The sequence below is a fragment of the Aulostomus chinensis genome, chromosome 2 (assembly GCF_037954235.1).
Source record: "Aulostomus chinensis isolate RoL2024-O1b breed Wild chromosome 2, RoL_Achi_v1.0, whole genome shotgun sequence".
NCBI lineage: Eukaryota > Metazoa > Chordata > Actinopteri > Syngnathiformes > Aulostomidae > Aulostomus > Aulostomus chinensis.
Window position 1 is genome coordinate 30,027,785 of NC_141321.1, and position 17,396 is coordinate 30,045,180.

A 17,396-nucleotide genomic window follows, 5' to 3' on the forward strand; every position below is an offset into this window, starting at 1 on the left:
GAAGCATTTTCATCCCTGCAGGTTGCCACCAGCTTTTCATGAATTGAACTGACGTCAGAGCCTTTCACCGGAGCTCTCACTTGTTGAAACACACTGGTTGGACGTACTAAATACACTCTATTGTACACCCCTATTCTGGAGAGGATATCTCAGCTAATTCTGTTTGCTTTCACTCCAACACTGAAAGGCAGGTCTGCTTTGTGCTTCGGGCTTTGATTAGATCAAATCAGATGGGACTGGATTTGTTGGCATTCATGTGTCCACCAGTGAGTTCATTATTGTCCTTATTCCCATGGGACTTGAAATCATAATGAGTTATTCTCTAGAATTTGTTTTTCCTTTCTTAGGGATGTTGTAGAGTGATGATGATTAATTTTAATTAAAAAGAGTTAAAAATGTACAGAAATAAGTCCTTTGAAAAAGACGGTTGGATTTTTCCGCCATGTGATTGGACATCAGCCAGTTTGCAAGGTTTAGCAGCTTAACCTGGTTAGCACCGCCTGCCTTGTTGACGTGCTCCACGCCTGGACATCACATGCGATATGTGCCAATTCCTGTTGCACAAGGTTATCAGACTATGGAATCTGGATAGGCCCGTGGATTTGTAACATAACTCTGGTGTGAATGAGTAATGCTGATATTTGACTGTACTGGTATGAGTGTGAGAGCATACTTGATGAAAGCATGCTGAAATGGGCATTAGTTTTTGAATAGGTGGTACAAACCTGTGGGCCCTGAAGTATGTCCTTTGTTTGAGTGACCTGTCTATTTTTATCATAGCCACATAAGCTCCTTACAGTGTCTGTTATGACATTACAGGTTAGCCTAATATTATCCAGCCTGGTCACCAATGGGGGCATCAGCATCTTGACTAATGCGAGGACCCAATCGTAGTCGAAAGTGGTTTCTTTCAGCAACGGGGACAAGTTCCACCACAGTTTTAAAGTAGAACTGGCCCGTGTCCTGTGTCACAGGATTTCTGATTTTTTTTTTTTTAATCATAACTGGATATGAAACTAAATGTATTTTAAATTCTTTTCTCGCAAACAATTAAAAAAAAAAAAAGACAGCCACTGGAAGTGTTTTTGAACATTTTCACTGATATTTCAAGACCCTCGGAATATTTTGTTCCATGATTATGAAAAAAGCTGAATATATCAGAAGACACAGCAAAGCCCCCTCTACTTTCATCAACAATGGCAAAAAAAACAATAAAGAAAGCTCTTCCTTGTAAGTGTATCCATTTTTTAATCAACATTTGAATGAGGGATGATGTCAGGAAAAAATAATTTTCTGACAAGAAGCTTAAAAAAATGCACTTATTTGTAAAGGTTTGATTTTTATGTCTAAAAATGATTTGATGTGATACAGATTTGTTTGTTTCTCTCCCATATTGTTATTTAGATTGTATACCATAGAAATAAACAATGAAAAAAACATAAACAACAGCCGCCATACATACACAAGAAAGGAAATCCCCCCCCCCCGCCTGTCTAATGGGCTCCAAAGTTGGCCTGGTGGATCAGCGACGGCCCCCCTACAGAACCACAACATTGAGCGATATGTAACTTTTGATTTGTAATATTTCTTGTTTGCTTGTGTATGTCTAGTGCCCTCTACTGTGTCACGGTGATAACACGGAACCTTGGAAAATCTCGTCAACAGCAGGCAAGAGTTGACTCGGAAATGATAGAAAATGTCATCAGTGCGGGCAAAACACGTCAAACCTTCAGAACTTAAATAAAGGAAATAAAACTAAATATTTACACGCACACACACACACACACCTGCCAGAACTTGCCTCTACCGACCAGAATTCCAGAGGAAGAATGTACCGATGATATTAAATCTATTGTTGCAGTTAATGTTAAATCATAGCAAGGCCTTTATTTTTGTCGTCCTCTCACAAGGCATACAGCTGCATGTGTGCGAGGGTGCTTTTTTCTGTGTGCTGGTATGTGGAGACCAGAGCCTGCCACAATACTCTCCTTGTGTTCTGCGGGCAAGAGGAGCCTGGCTCAGCTCCTGTCACACAGTTGCTCACGGCACTTGTCCTGTCATTTGGACTGACCTCCTCGACCTGTCTGCTAATTCTCAAACTTCGCTGTATCTTATCTGCTCTCTGGAATGTCTTCAGCCGAGCTTCTCTGACCAAACACGGATTCAGAATCTTGTTTTTGAAACCCAGTTGGTACATTTTTATATTTACATCACTTAATATTATCATATTTTAAGGAGAAGTAGCGCAGTGTTTGGTTGGTTTTCCTGACCTGCTTTTTGTGCTTGTTTGAACCCACATTAAGAGGGTTCTGGGGAAATGCATTCCTTTGCTTCATTGGCAACAGATGTAGGGGAGAACTTTTTTTTTTCTTTGAGCTGAACCTTTTGGAGTGTCTAAAAACAGTGCGGTGTGGACCGTGGGGCAGCTGTTTTGCCCATAGAGGCTGAAATAGACTTCATGAGCGAGCTAATGCTGGGCCTGTGGCTGGAGCATCAGAGGGCCTGTGTTTGCTTCGTATTGGCAGATGGATAAGGAGCTGTCAGCATGGGTAACAGCTGCCCCATCCGCCGCCATTAAACTACCTTGCCGTAATGTGACTGCCACACAAACATGACCGTGTGTCCAAAAGTAGCAGCTCTTGGTATAATGAGGGGCAATAACCTGAAGGTTATTGTCGTGGAGTCGGACTGGTTTTGTCACATCTTTGTGTGAAACAAATAAAATAAAAGGCAAATACTTTTCTCTAAACCAGTCTCAAGGTGCATTTTAGCAATAGTGCTAGTACACGCTGGACGTGTGGATGTGTACAGCAGCCAGCAGTAGAAAGATCCAGATGTCCTAGGCAGCATCCCAGCTGCATGTGTCATAATGGGAATTGTGAATTAGGGCTGTGGCATATCATATGATCCATGATATATCATAATAAATCCCCTCACCGTATCTTTACTATCAAGCCGCAGTCAGTATTTTTTGTAACTTTTCAACCATTATTTGCCTGTTCAAAGAAAATCATTTCCATTTTTTTTGTCCTGGGGTGAGGTTATGAATCCTTTGACTGCTTACTTTTGTATTTGCTCTTGAATCTCATTATGGGAGTCCAATTCTTATCTACTTTAATTGGTACTGTTAGTATTTGATAGTCTTGGTCCAGATTCATGTTTTTCTGTTCACTCCTCTCGAGACTGTGTGCCGACGTGACTTGTTGCCTAAAGAGGTTCTGCTATATGGCACTATTTCCGTAGCACCATTAGTTGTCACAGTTTTAAATCGCCTACTTTTTAATCTGAATTGAAGTTACTGAGGAGAAGCTCTTGTGTATGTCAGGTGAGATGCATCTGGTTCCATAGTACACTTGTTATGAGACCCAAATGGCATACTTGGCTTTGCATTTTTGTCACTGGCGACAGGGAGCTTGCTCCAGGAAACCTAAACCCCTTCCTGTTGAAGCTGAGCAGCTGACATGAACAGTGAGTGTGAAGGTAGAGCTAACATTAGCCCCAAGCTGCCCCTGCTGGAGGAAGGACATTAAAGTGGGTTGGCACAAGTCCAGTGCATCCAGGGGGACACTCCTATCACATGTGTTTGTTTGGGTGCAATCTCGTAATACAGTGCCCTGCAACAGGAGGCAAGCAGCCAACAAAGCTGCCCCGAGAAGCAAGCAGGCCTCATTAATATTGATGCCATGTCTGCTTCTCTTCGGATAACTTCTTCTTACAGATATTTATAGCTACTCTCTAATAAAGTTACATAGATAAATTGTCTCTGCCTCGAACATCAACGTAACATCATAAATAGCCTGCAATGTCCTCTCTGAAAAAAATGTGACTTTGGTTCTGAGGCTTGTGGCCTATGACTCGGTGCCCACTATAAGTTCCAACATTTATTTATTTTTTATAATCAGATGAGAAGCATGGAACCACAAAAGAGAGATTTTACTCTGAAATGCTAAAATCCACACAACTGAATTGGTTGGAATTCCTTGGGTAATAAAATACGACTCCAACCTGTCTGTATAAACCACATACTATAGTTTTATCATATTTCGGTGCACATTTTGAAGTATCGTCTTAGGAAAGGTTGATGGAAGTGATAAAACTTGAAAATGCTCAATTTCATTAAAAGGTTTTTCCCTCCACTTGAAGTGATATTTGCCTTTTTCGAGTAAGAAGTACGTGCACAAAATGGGAGATGGAAATCCCTTTTACGATGATGTTGTCCACAATGAATCTTTTAACTCATATAACTGACCTGCTGATTCAACCGTCGTCTTTGCAGATATTCCTAAACTCTGGTTTTGTCTCTGGAAAGCGTACCACAGGTTCAATAGTACCTGGTACTCAAGAACAATCACAGCTTGGCCAACAGAAGACATTTTCTCAAGTCTGTAGTGCAACTAATGACTTTCTTGAAACAGATCCACAATTTTTGCTTTTGTTTTTGTTTTTTTTTTTAATTTGCTCGACAATTAAATAGAAACAAGTTCTGTATCAGTAGTAAACATGCACTGTAACATACATACAGTAAATTAAAAAACAAATAATCATGTTTTAGCAGCTTGAACTTTGTGGAAACGTGCATCAACTGATATCCGCTAACTTTGGAAAATCAACGCTTATTAAACCGAGTTGTTCTACTATCTTTCTAACACCTTCATGCACATACTTTGCTGCTGTTTGCTTTCCTGTGTTTTAACTGCGTGAAAGTATGAGAACCGGAGTGATTAGCCTCAGGGTTGCTAAGGTCAGGTTTCCTGTTTACTACTCAGAAGCTAATGCCCTAATAACTGTTAACTAGCAAACAATATGGGCCACCTGGCAGGTTTTGTCTCTGGCTGTAATCCCTGAAATTTACAGGTCAGACCTGAGCCATTGGTTAGCTTCTTTCAAACGGAGACTGAGTAGCAACACTTGGTGTTTGTATGTTCTAGCACAACGCGGATTCTTCATCCCCTAGAAAAGGTTGAAAACAAACCTAGAACATCATTAAAAAAAAAGATATTCTGACATCAATAAAAATACTGAGGGAACGAAAGCAGACAGATGTTTGAGTACTGGTCCTTCCTCCTGTCCTCTGTCCTCCTCCGTCCACTGCTGGTTGAGAGACAACGGGCTACTGCCTCACACAAGTTTACAGTAATTTGACACATTTAAAGATTGGTTGCAAATGAAGCTACACCACCGGGCTACTTACGGACTTCTTTCATTTTAGGTGCTTCATAACAAATTGCCCCGGGCAAAGCATTTTGCGCTTTTCTTCTTGTTTGTTATTGTTGGCCAGTTTGCTCATCAGCTGGTCAATCGGTGCATTGCAGAGTTGTATGTGCAGTTTGCTGAGGCTAGTGTTGTTCCACTATAAGCAGTTGTTTCCAGTGTAATGCCTCATCTATAGGACAGTATAAGTTTATACTTGTGTTTTCACTATTGACAAATGGCCTTTAATGCAACAGTCATGGGAAGCACATCTCTGTTGTCCATGAGAAGGTCAGTAGTTGCTCTCTCTTTCCACTCAGCCAGGGACTGATGAGGGTGGGCTGATTTTTGCCAGGCTTACCGCACTGTTTGTGAAAGGAAGTGAGGTTTGAAGGTCAGGAGAATGTTGGCGGGGATGCAGTGTGTAATGGAAGGTATGCATGTTAGGCTGCTACACAACTGCTTAGCGTGCAGTGACAGCAGGCTGGATGGCTTTATCTGGCGGTTGTTTTCTTTTTTTTTCTTTTCCCCCACAAGTTGGTTTTCGTGTCAAAACATAGAAGTTTCTCTACGGTGCTACAAGATTACGTGTAAACCACAGAGTGGTAACCCTGCTGTGGTGGCAGCTGTTTATTGAACAGATAAGTTTGTCAAGTTGATGCTAGGTGGCATCCTTTTTAAGTGGAACATCATCAGGAAAGAGTGTCTATAAATTTCAGTGTTTACAAGTACTTAGGAACAGTTTCATAGTTAGAATTCTGTAAACACTTCTAAAATAGCAATCAGCATAACACAAAGTCCCCATTGCCTCTTGTCTCCCTCAAAGAACTTTTTCCCTGTGTGTAACATGAAAGTGTTTTTTTAAAATGTCCTTTCCTTTGGTTCCTATTGTTGGATGGAGGTTAGTAGGAAGGGATTACTTGCTGGAATTATTTTGAGATCATTTCTGATTGCAACGGCACAAGCAGTGTGTGTCATATGTATGTAGATTTTTATTTTATTTTATTTTTTTCCTGTGCGAAATTCGCTCTGATGAAATGTTGCTACCAGTACCAGAAAGGCTATTCTGGCCTATGCAAATAACTCTCATTAACGTTTTTTCTTCTAGGGAATTTTATCCAAATGATATGGAAAGTTCATATCTTTGTCAGGGAATCTGTCATTTATCTATGAGGCTGAGAGCTTTCACATGTAACAGGTGTAGGTGGTCACCCCCAGGAAGACAAAACATGTAGAATACCTTCTATCTTGGAAGCAAAATGGATCTTCCAATCATTAATTTAAAAGATCTGCTTTTCCCTCTGTATTTCATATAAAATAATAGCCTTTGATTTAACAGTATGCATGTGAATTTGCAGGACTCTTAAGGGTCTGTTTATCTACAGGTGTAAATGAATGGCCACTTTGGAAATTAGTCCTCCTCAAGTAGCTCTGTCTCCCAGCAACGCACTCTTTAATCTTCCATTTATTTAGTTTTTTTTAATGGAGTTCGCTACATAAAAAGCTATCATAAATGTATGCCTTGGCCGGGCAGGGAGTAATCAAATCAATGAGGTGGCTGCACACAGCTTGTTTTAATTATGCTGATTATCATGTCCTAATGCCAAGTTTCTGGTTGATGTTCTTTACTCACAGATGTGTTTAAAGGAGGGGGAGGCACCGCCTGTTTTGGGCTTTTGGGTCACGAAATAGATCGGCGACCGTTACATGGCGTTTTGTTCTAGCTCACAACCTCCATTGACAATAAAAGACTGCAAATATAGCCTCTTTAGCTAACTAGCAAAGTCGGCAAATGGGTTTCTCACCTTTCCAAAGAGAGGCTGCTACTTGCGCGTCCGTAGCTGAACCTTTTTGATTCTTTTAGACTCCTCCAGCGAGCAAATGAATCCCCAAAAATCCCTTGCGGTACACCGGGCCTTTTATCCTTCTCCCTCTTATCTATTGCTTGTTCTACTAAAGACCTTTTTCTTTTTTGAAGTGTTTTCTTCTGGATTCATGCTTGTCCTCCTTGATGCTGCCCACCCAACACCGATCCAACAAGGCATTGATACCTGCTTTAGGCTTCCTGGGCTCAGCCTTTAGACGGACAGCTAAGCTGCCCAATCAGATGCAGTCTGGTCTCGGCTGTTGATGGACAGCTAAACAGTTCCAATCAATCTAACTGGTAGCAGTTTTTGATTGGGTGGAGGTAAATTTGGCCCTGCATTACTTATGTAGGAGGGATTTTGATGCTTGCTTTTTTAAACATCATAGTTTATTGATTACCATCGAGACATCATGACAAATTCAGGGATTATAACAAAAAGCACATAGAAATCAGGGAGCCTACCCCTCCTTTTAAATGATCTGGGTAAGAACTGTCTGTAGTGTTATGTAATCTACCTCCCCACTGCTTCTCAAAAAATGCAGCTGTGGCAGACATATGTTATAGAAACACTGTATGTACCAGCGGACCTGGCTGTCTCTCCATTTTTGTTACTTTACTTACTTCAAACAAACGGATGTGTGTTCAAATACTCCTTGATTGTGGCAATGATATATTCATAATCAAGTGAGCAGGACAATTCATATAATTGTTGGGTATTGAATGAGAGTATTGTGACTCCTACCATATGTAGCTCAACAGACTCCTCACTGTCCTCCAACAATGGCTTCTTGCAGGAATTTCTCTTTTGCAGCTGTGTTCTGCTGAACCAGACACAGCCAGAGATTCTTTTGTGAGGTATACGGTGTTGGTAATCGTCTAGAAATGCACAACCACAGCTCTTCACCAATCTGTAATACATTACCATCAGTAATTTTGAAAAATGTTGCTTAAATCATCCTCTTCCAGTCAGAGCTGAAAAAAAACCCTTCTTTTTTTTCCATCAGAACTTTGGATAGGTCCTAGAATGGTTTTCTTGTCGGAACCTTTTTTTGCAGTTTATTATTTGAGTGTTTATGTAACTGTAACTGAACAACACTAAATTAACATGAAAAAAATGTAACTGCAACTTGAAAGCGGCGACCATGAAGTACTATGTCAAAATGTCAACAATTTAAAAAAAAAAAAAAAGAGAGAGAGAAAAAGGCATGGACCTTAAGAAGTTCAATAACTCGACGTGGAATAAATAAGTTCTCAGTTTTAAATGGAAAATGTAAAAATGTGACTTTTATCATGTTTATTGAGGAAATATGGAAAATTAAGGTAGCTTAGGTAAAAAGTAGAAAAGGGAAGAATGTGAAGTGGTTGGCGTACTAAACATTAATGTGAAATAGAAGAGCTGTGTTTATGCCTCCGCGCTGGCTGAAGTCTGTGGCGTTATATTTTCAGGGTGTCCTTCAGTCCATCCGTTCCAGTCTTGTGAACTTGATATCTCAGTAATGCCTTGATGGAATTTCTTCAAATGTGGTACAAATCTTTACTTGGACTCAAGGATGAACTGCATGGCTGTTTCTCTGCTCTCTGTCTCAATTTGTGCACACTGTGAACTGTTGTGCTGTCCATGCTTATAAATCAGACTGCCACAGACTCCTATGTATCGACTGAAAGGCGGATCTGCTGTCACGGCTGATCCGGTTCTGGTCACCAGCCAATTGATCAATGCGTCTCTAGCTACAAAAATTGCAAACAACAGTATTGTCTTGTTTTTCAGCCCACAGTGGGCTTACACACCAGCTAGTCAGGTCAGCCAGTTGGGTTGATCTGAAGTTCAAGAGCTGAGAAATCTCCAAACGATCAATGTTTCAACTTTATTTTTTAATTTTACCTAAATGATAATTTTAAAAGTTTAAATTGTTTTAATTGATTTTAATAATAAAAAGTTTGGATTAGGATTTTTAATGGCATATTTTGGATGATTAGAATTGTAATCTTATTAATTCTATGAAAATGTCATGACTGTCTTAAAGCAGCTGCTCATCTGCTGCTGGTGTTTTGAACTGGAAATGTACAAGCTTGCCCTGCCTCTTTGACATGGCCTTAACCTCATCGTTTTTGTCTCTGCCTTCTTCTCCCTCAGGAAATGACCTAGAGGCCTTACAGATACATTTGTGCTTTTGTCGCTCTAATCTGCATCCGCGGAGAACAGCGAAATCTGGAAGCACACGTGTTTCCGCGGTGAGTAATATCTACCTCAGCCAGCAGACAGTGGAGAGACCAGGAAGCCAGTGGGGACTTAAGACAGGCAGACGACACTATCAGCTGGTCACTTGTTCGCTGCCTGCCAAGTCCTGTTTTGTGAAGAGGATTTGAGACAGACTGGATCTGTCTGCCCTTCGCCTCCCACAGCTCCTGTACCAGCCAGTGCACAAGAAGAACCAACGCCACATCCTCAGATTCCAGCATTTACTCACTTGTTTTTTTTTTTTTCTCTTCTTGTAATTATTTTCCCTCCGTGCTGTTGACCAGTGTTTTTCTTGGATTCATTTTTTGTTTTCAGCTTGTAAAGTTATTTTTTACTTTCATTTGTTCAGGCTGGTAGAGATTTATATATGTACATACATATGAGTATATATTCAATATACTATATGAAGAATGATTTTTTTTCCCATTCTGAAGGAAAGTTAATGCACTTTAAAACCTGGCTGTAGTATCACTTCAAATAAATTAAATCGTGTTTTTGACTTTTCCTCCCCTATTATGATAGGTTTGTTTGAAGCTGGAACCAGAGAATCTGGAGGTGTGTCTCTGTGTTTTTTATGCTGGGGCTGACGAATCTGCAGCAGGACTGCATGTAAGCATTTCACTCAGCCTGCCAGTCTCGTTTGACCTCCAATCTCACCCACTTCATCGCTGCCTCTAAAAGGCATACTGAGATGAGCCTCTGGCAGGTGGAATCCTTGAGCTGTTTTTTTATGTGACTTGAACAGTTTCAGGACTGTTGGGTTTTGGGTTTTTGTAAAGACAACGAGAGCACTTTGTGGGGAAACACAAAAAAAGAGGAGCTTCCGGTGCTGTTGCACCACTTATGTATTGTTGCAGTGCGCAGCAAAGTAAAATGGACTACAAGCGTCGCTTTTTGCTCGGCGGGTCCAAGCAGAAAGTGCAGCAGCACCAGCAGTACCAGATGCCTGAGTTGAGCCGGACCCTGAGCGCCTCTCTGGTCTCCTCTTGCTCGGCCTCTTCGCCCATTGGCACTGGGGTTGGCATGCCTGGCAGCTGCCATCCACCCCCCTCTGCCGCCACCACTGCAGTTGCCGACATCCAGCAAGGCATCTCCAAGTACTTGGATGCCCTCAATGTCTTCTGCCGGGCCAGCGCCTTCCTCACAGACCTGTTCAGCAGTGTGTTCAGGAACTCTCACTATTCCAAAGCAGCTATGCAACTGAAGGACGTGCAGGAACACGTCATGGAGGCGGCCAGCAGACTGACTGCAGCAATAAAGCCTGAGATCGCCAAGATGCTGATGGAGCTGAGCGCTGGGGCTGCCAACTTCAAAGACCAGAATGATTTCAGCTTGCAGGATGTTGAGGTAGGTTCTCACCCAGAATTACACACCAGCACACTATAACTACTTGCTTAGCTACTTCGTATATAGCAGTATGTCTTGTTGTGTTTACTTAACTAGAGCACATCTACTCCCATTGATTATACTGAAGTCTCCTGTTTGCTGTCCTGAAAAGCATTTGTCAGACTCACTTCCTTAGGCACTGGTTTTAATCATATTATCATCTTCATTTGGTCATTACTCGTCTTCAGGCAGTGGTGCTAAGGTGCTAGATGTTTAGCTGGACCCTGTCAGAAGGCTCGTTCCATGAATCAGTGTTTCCTAGCTCAAACAGGATTCTCACACCCAGTATTAAGCTGGTGCGAGGATCTGAGGGTGAGGTGTGAAAAACACTGAAGATGTGAGAAGAGAAGTCATCTTTTGTCACTCTTAACACCACACCGTCTTTCCACAGCGCTGAATTTGCTGATGTGTAAAACAAACACTGTAGCCAAGGTGTTTTTTTTTTTATGGGGGTTTTAAGATCAATGCTCTAAACAACAACATAAATTTGCTGTGACATGAGAATCATTTTCTCTGTCACATCATCACATTAGTTCCCTTACAAAGTTGTTCTATGTCCATTTGTCTCTTGTCTCACCTCACTGATTTCCAAAGGATCATTCACATACCCGTGTCTAATCATTTCAGACCCCATATGTCAGGCAATTAATGACTTGTAGAGTTCGTACTTTGTGTATGTTGCTTGGTAACATTATGATTTATTCTCAGTTTAATACATGGCCATGAGGCTGTGAAACACCATGTGATTATTCACCCTTATTTCATAGAGAAGGAGCCCTTTACCGTTTTCTTGTAACAGCAGATAAAACTGTACAAGTGAAGTTCTGAACCACACTAAGATGTTCATTTAGTAGTAATCGTTATCTTTAAAATAAGATTTGGGTCATTAACAGAAACAAACTAAACCCAGAAGCGTTCCAGGCTGATGTTCCTCCTCATGGCTGGTACACAAAATACTACAGGACACTTCAAAAACCCCAGGCACTACAGGAAATGTGTTCATAAAGGTATATGTACAAAACATATTTAAACACCTTTTTTCCTCTGGCCTATTGGGACTGAAGCTTCTTTGCTTGTTTACATTCAGACTCTCCTTGTTAAATTACATTTTGCTGTAGTGCATTAACTATTTTTTATTTTTTTTTATACTTGAATGGATCATAAAGAGCCCGCCATGTCTTGAAATGCTTTTCGTGTCAATTTTGATTTAGTGATACCTAATAAAAGGTACCTGCCTGCCTCAGGTGAACATGCTCTACATAGTTTAAATACTGCAGTTTAAAAAAACAACAAAAAAACCTTCAGTATTTGATAGGGAGTTGTGGCCAAGACACAGGAGAGACTGCTGGAGCTCAGTCAATGTAGCTGAGCCCAAAACAGGAAATGTGCACACCACAGTCGGTAAATCTGACTCTTTGTGGTCTTGGATATGCAGAGATGAATATTAGAGGAGGGGGCGGCATGGTTTAGAGGTAGAGTGGCTTTCTAGCAACCGAAGGGTCCCTGGTTCGATCCTCACTTCCCCCGGTGACCATGTCCAAGTGTTCTTCAGCAAGATAATGAACCCTAATTGCTCCTGATGACCCTGCGACAGACTGGTGACCCGTCCAGGGTGAACCCCGCCTCTCACTCAATGTCAGCTGGGACTCAGACTCCAGCCCCCATCCCCTGACCCTTAAGTGGATAAATGGTATAGAAATTGGAGGGATGGATGGGTGGAATATTAGAGGAAGCCCAAGTCTGTGAAAGTTTATACCACATAGCTTGGCACTCTGGCACTCACTTTGGCTGTCAGGGACTTGGGCATAAAGGGTACGTTTGTTAAGGCAGAGAAGGAAACTCGTGTAATACTTAACTTTGTAATGGCCTTATTGTGGTTTGTGCACAGTAAGTAGGTTCTTTCAGCACAATATGTTTGTATGAAAATATCACACTCGGAGTACAATGTCTTATTTGGAAGTTAGCTGTGACCTCGGTTGGTGATTTTGAATAGATACATTTTTACTACCATCCCTCATGGTTTATTTTCGAGCGAAAGACAGCTCATTGTGTGGAGAGTTGAAACTTCTTTAGATCTAATAATATTTGCCGCTAAATCAAGCAGTCCCTTACAATGTGTTGTGTTTCTGACTGTAAAAGGGATTTTCCTTTGCCTGCACGAGTTGAGGAATGCTGTTTGGCAGCTCTGTGTATTATGAGGTCTTCAAAAAAAACCTAATGCATGTCTGAGTTTGGGGAGTTGTGGTATGTGAAGCTTTCCCCCTCTTTTTTCCCTTGCTCACATCACTCCCATCTTTCTTTCTTTTACCCTTTTACTTTTTTTTTTTTCTCTCTACTAAGAGCCCCTAACAGTTGAGGTCAGTGCAGTCTGCAAAACAAACCATCATAACCACCCCCCAAATCAGAACCTGGCTCCTTGGCTCAGAATTACTCCACATTCAGTTATGCATGAATTTGTTCAGAGGCCATTTGCTGTGTGTATACCTTTTAACAAGGTTCTCGCTTAGCTTTTAAAACAATTCTTCAAAGGCATTACGTTCATTAACATAAAATTAGGGCCTAAGGAGTCTTAAATACATCTAACATTTCCTATAAAGACCAATAAGATGTGGGGAAGTGTGATTTTATACGTGATTGGTTCGTGTTTGATTACATTTTAAAGCGAACAGCTTTAACGTCATGCAGATAGTTAAAAGTGGAACTAACAACACAAAAACACGTGAGTCTGCGAGCTGACATTAAATCTTACGTTTTCTAACTAGGAACCAGAGAGGTCTGAACAACCATAGATCTTATTGGCTGCTCGTAGTTGGACCACTAACTAACTGCAGCTGACCTCATTTTACCCTGCAAAAACACCTCTTTTGGCCTGAAGCTGCTAAAAACACACCATTCATCCATCCATCCATCCATCCATCCATTTTCTTCCGCTTATTCCTGTTAAGGGTTCAGGGGGCTGGAGCCTATCCCAGCGGCTACGGGCGAGAGGTGGGGTTCACCCTGGACAGGTCGCCAGTCCATCACAGGGCCAACACATAGAGACAGACAACCATTCACACTCACAGTCACACCTACGGTCAATTTAGAGTATCAGTCAGCCTCGTCCCCAATTGCATGTCTGAAAAAACTCTACCCGTCTGCGTTCAACTAGCAGAATCGTTCAGTCGGTGGTGTGTTTGAAAAACAAACGTGAGCTAAAAATACAACTTAAATTCCACCACTGTCCTTCGTGCTGCTTTTGCTACAGCTGCCAAAGGTTGTATACAAGCCCAAAATAATTCCCTCTGGTGCTGTTTTGACACCATCGATCACTTATTTCCAGCGCGATGACTGACTGCATTTATGGCGTTGAACTAAAGGCAACTCCTTGCAATGGGAACACGATCAGTCGGTGTTTCTTCGCGGGTTTACCTGGGTCTGAAAACCACAAGTGTGTGTGCGTGCGTGCAGTGGGAAAGGGGTATTAGCGTCTTGGCACCAAGCGAGTAAGTTACTGAGAATTCACAAGTGTGAAAGCAACAGCAGCAAGGTTCCTAGGTGCTCTAGCAGAAGGGAAGAGAAGAGTGTAGTGTGCTTGACCATTAGGCATAAGATCACGGGTGCCGTTTCACTCTCGGATGGATGAGAAATGCAAACAAAATGCTAAAATTGGTCCCCAAATACACTTTGGCGGTGGTCAATTTACCTGGGCCCGTGAAGGTATATTATGTACTGGGAAACCCTTCAAAGGGGGTTTGTTGCTGGGTTTAGTTGATCAACAGCAGAAAATGGTCACATTGAAAAGCTGGTAACAGAATATAGAATTTTCTCTTCATGACTGACACAATTTATCAACCATCAGCAACGACTGTCGACGCACCAATTCAAAGTCTTCTAGTTGACTTTGAAGAGCAGCGTTAATATCAGTAGCCGAGAGACCGTAACTAATCAGTTCAAAGAAATTGTGCAGTTTTGTCGTCTTTTTTTCTAGAATGAGTGTGTCTGAAAGAACAGAACAGTCTCGGAACATTAGAAATGAAAGGGACAGCAGAAAAGACGGATTAACTGTTGACATTAACTAACCGAGGCTGGCTGCTTGTTTCTGTTTTCTTTTTCTTTTTCTTTTTTTCACGGATCAGACAGCGGTGAAACATGACTTGGCCATCTGGTTATGATAAAAGTCTCACACTCACTCTCCCTTGAAGAGATCTAGATCTCATGGATACTGCTTTCCTAGATTTGGTGTACTGATAGTGCAGGTGTTCTCAGAAAACACAAGCATAAATGTTGATTGATTCACAATTCCCCTTATTTGGGCTTGAGAGGGGCCCATTGCTGGCTTGGCAGTGCTAGACGCTTATTTCTCATATTTTCCATGACTGTGGGATACTGCACAGCCAATCACATGTGTTATCCATTATCTGGTGCTGTAGCCATCCTCGTTTTCTCCCCCCACTCGGTTGTTGCGGATGGCTTTGTAACTCTTTGACCTACGTGTGGTGTTTTTAGGCTCACGTTCACGCTATTCTGTGATAGTTATCAAGGTAAAAGGGTACATATATTATCATTTTCAGTCGTCCTGTGTCGCTTTCAAGCTTGACTATCAGGCTATGTGCTCTTTCCGTGATCTAATATTTGTCTGGTCTGCATCAGTTCCTCATTCCCACTGGCTAATTGAATTCTGATTAGTTGCTTAACATCAACAGCAGGAGCTGGAAGCTCTGATCTCGTGCTGGATCTGAGCCTGTGTTTGCCAAGTCTCCTCATATAAACTGACTGGGAGTTGGCAGATGGATAAGCAGCGGCCTGTTTTATATGGGAGCTCTTTTTTTTAAATTTTTTTTTTATAAAGAGTCAGAAACTTTGTTTCCAGTGCATTTTATTGATGTAGGAACATTTTTTAGAATTTTCTGATTTGCATGATGAAAACAACAGTATGGAACAAATAAAAGTGCATACAGTTGCACTGGAGGAGGGGGGAGACGCTTGTAGGCCTGTAGTAGGGCTCCACCATAGTAGACAACACTGGATTTGTACATTTTGATATCAATTATTATAACTCTGAAACGAATAACAGAAGGGAGTACAGGAATTAACAGTTTAAAATGGTGAAGTGCATTAATTTGTCATTGTTGAGTGAAATAGAAATCTCATTACATTTTGGCCATTTTATGCAGCACTGCTCAGGATGCTAACTCAGGCTCAGAGGATCTCTGAAGTTATGCAAAACAGCAATATTGCCTGTTCAGAATAACAATCCTATATTGGCCCCCAGGAACTGAATCTAAACGTTAATGCACCTTATTCCAAACTTTGTCTAAGGAGATGCCCACCATCTCAGACTCTGAAACCCTTTTCTCAAGATTGTCACGGCACAAAAGCAAGAAAGTTTTTGGATAACACGCGGACTGGATTGCAGATACATTCCTTTAACTTTAACTGGGTGTGGGACAAAAGTCATCCCTGCCAGTCACTGAACGACAAGTGAGCCACACAATAATGAGCGAAAACTTCAAAACCATGAGCTTGTTGCAATGGTTTTAGTTTATGTCACCATGGTTTTAATTTACCCTCTGTGTTGTCAGACCAAACAAATGTATTTTACCAGCATCCTCGCATTGAGTCTTTATGGTCTCCTTTCTTTTTTATACAGTATATCCTTTTAATGATTTTTTTTCTTTGTGACTTCCACAAACTAAATTACACTCTGTTGCAATTATTTGAACAATAAAACACATTGATTTGCATATCAGAACTCCTCAGCTAAGAGTAATAAATTGTGCTTAAATGATGAAATATCAAAGTCCCCAACATTCCAAAGAGAACTATGGATTTGTGTGCAGGTAAGAGGTCTATACATTTATGTGGAGCTCCTTGCGTACGGTTAGAAGAATGAACATAGCTGCGACATGTTGTTCCTGTCTGCCCTCAAATACCGGCAGCATATTTTTGTCTTTACTGCTTAGCCCCCCCCCCTCCCTGGAGATATTTTCAGGAGGTACCTGAAAAAGAAAACCTCGTCACCATGGTAAAACCCGAGGGTGTCCTCTTTCTCTTATTTTGCTAACTGGACAACAAATAGCCTTTAAGCCCTGACTATTCTCTCAGCGAACACACACTAACACACACCGACTCAGTGGGCGTTAAGACGTGTATATTAACCTGAAATATTTCAGTTTTTTCAAAGAATATATTTTTGCACATTTTCTGTCTAAATTTGGAAATGAACCTTTTTTTTGATATACAGCATATCACGTTTGACTTTTAATTGTTTAAAAAAGTATCTGACCTGGTATTAACAAGATTAACATGATCTATTTTTTTCTATCATAAAAATAAAAAGTACACATCCCAATCTATTTATTCATTGAACACTTTATATCGCTAAAAAAAGGAAACTTTTATTTTAACTCAAATCGGGCAGCATTTTATTTTGCAAGATGTTCTGTGTTGATTTACGCTCTGTAATGACACAGCCTCGGCTGTCAGATTCCTTCAACAAAGGCACTTGCTTATTATGGAGATGAGGGGAGGGAAAGGATTTTGCCTGGAGAGCTGATTGTGTCAGGGTTTTTAATGATCACAATTCAGGGTTGCACTATTCAGCTGTTTCTCTGTCTATCTACTGATATATCTCATGTTGTGGATGTGTTGTTCTCTTAAGGACAGCTAAAAGGGGTTCATTTTGATATATTGTCTGTTATGCAGGGGGAAATACCCTGCTTGATCTAATAA

General features: G+C 41.1%; 1 protein-coding gene across 4 annotated transcripts in view; it reads left to right on the forward strand.

Annotated features, from left to right (window-relative positions):
* Positions 1–17,396, forward strand: part of garre1 (granule associated Rac and RHOG effector 1) — a 35,804-nt gene that overhangs the window by 6,605 nt on the left and 11,803 nt on the right. For 2 of the 4 annotated variants that reach the window (XM_086189370.1, XM_086189379.1), the window contains exon 2: positions 9,192–10,643. In XM_086189370.1, the coding sequence (XP_086045496.1) occupies positions 10,140–10,643 (504 nt within the window). In that variant the 5' untranslated portion in view covers positions 9,192–10,139. Of the gene's footprint in view, positions 1–2,169; positions 2,188–9,191; positions 10,644–17,396 lie in introns of those variants that run through there. The other 2 variants (XM_086189396.1, XM_086189387.1) reach the window with 2 other exon arrangements.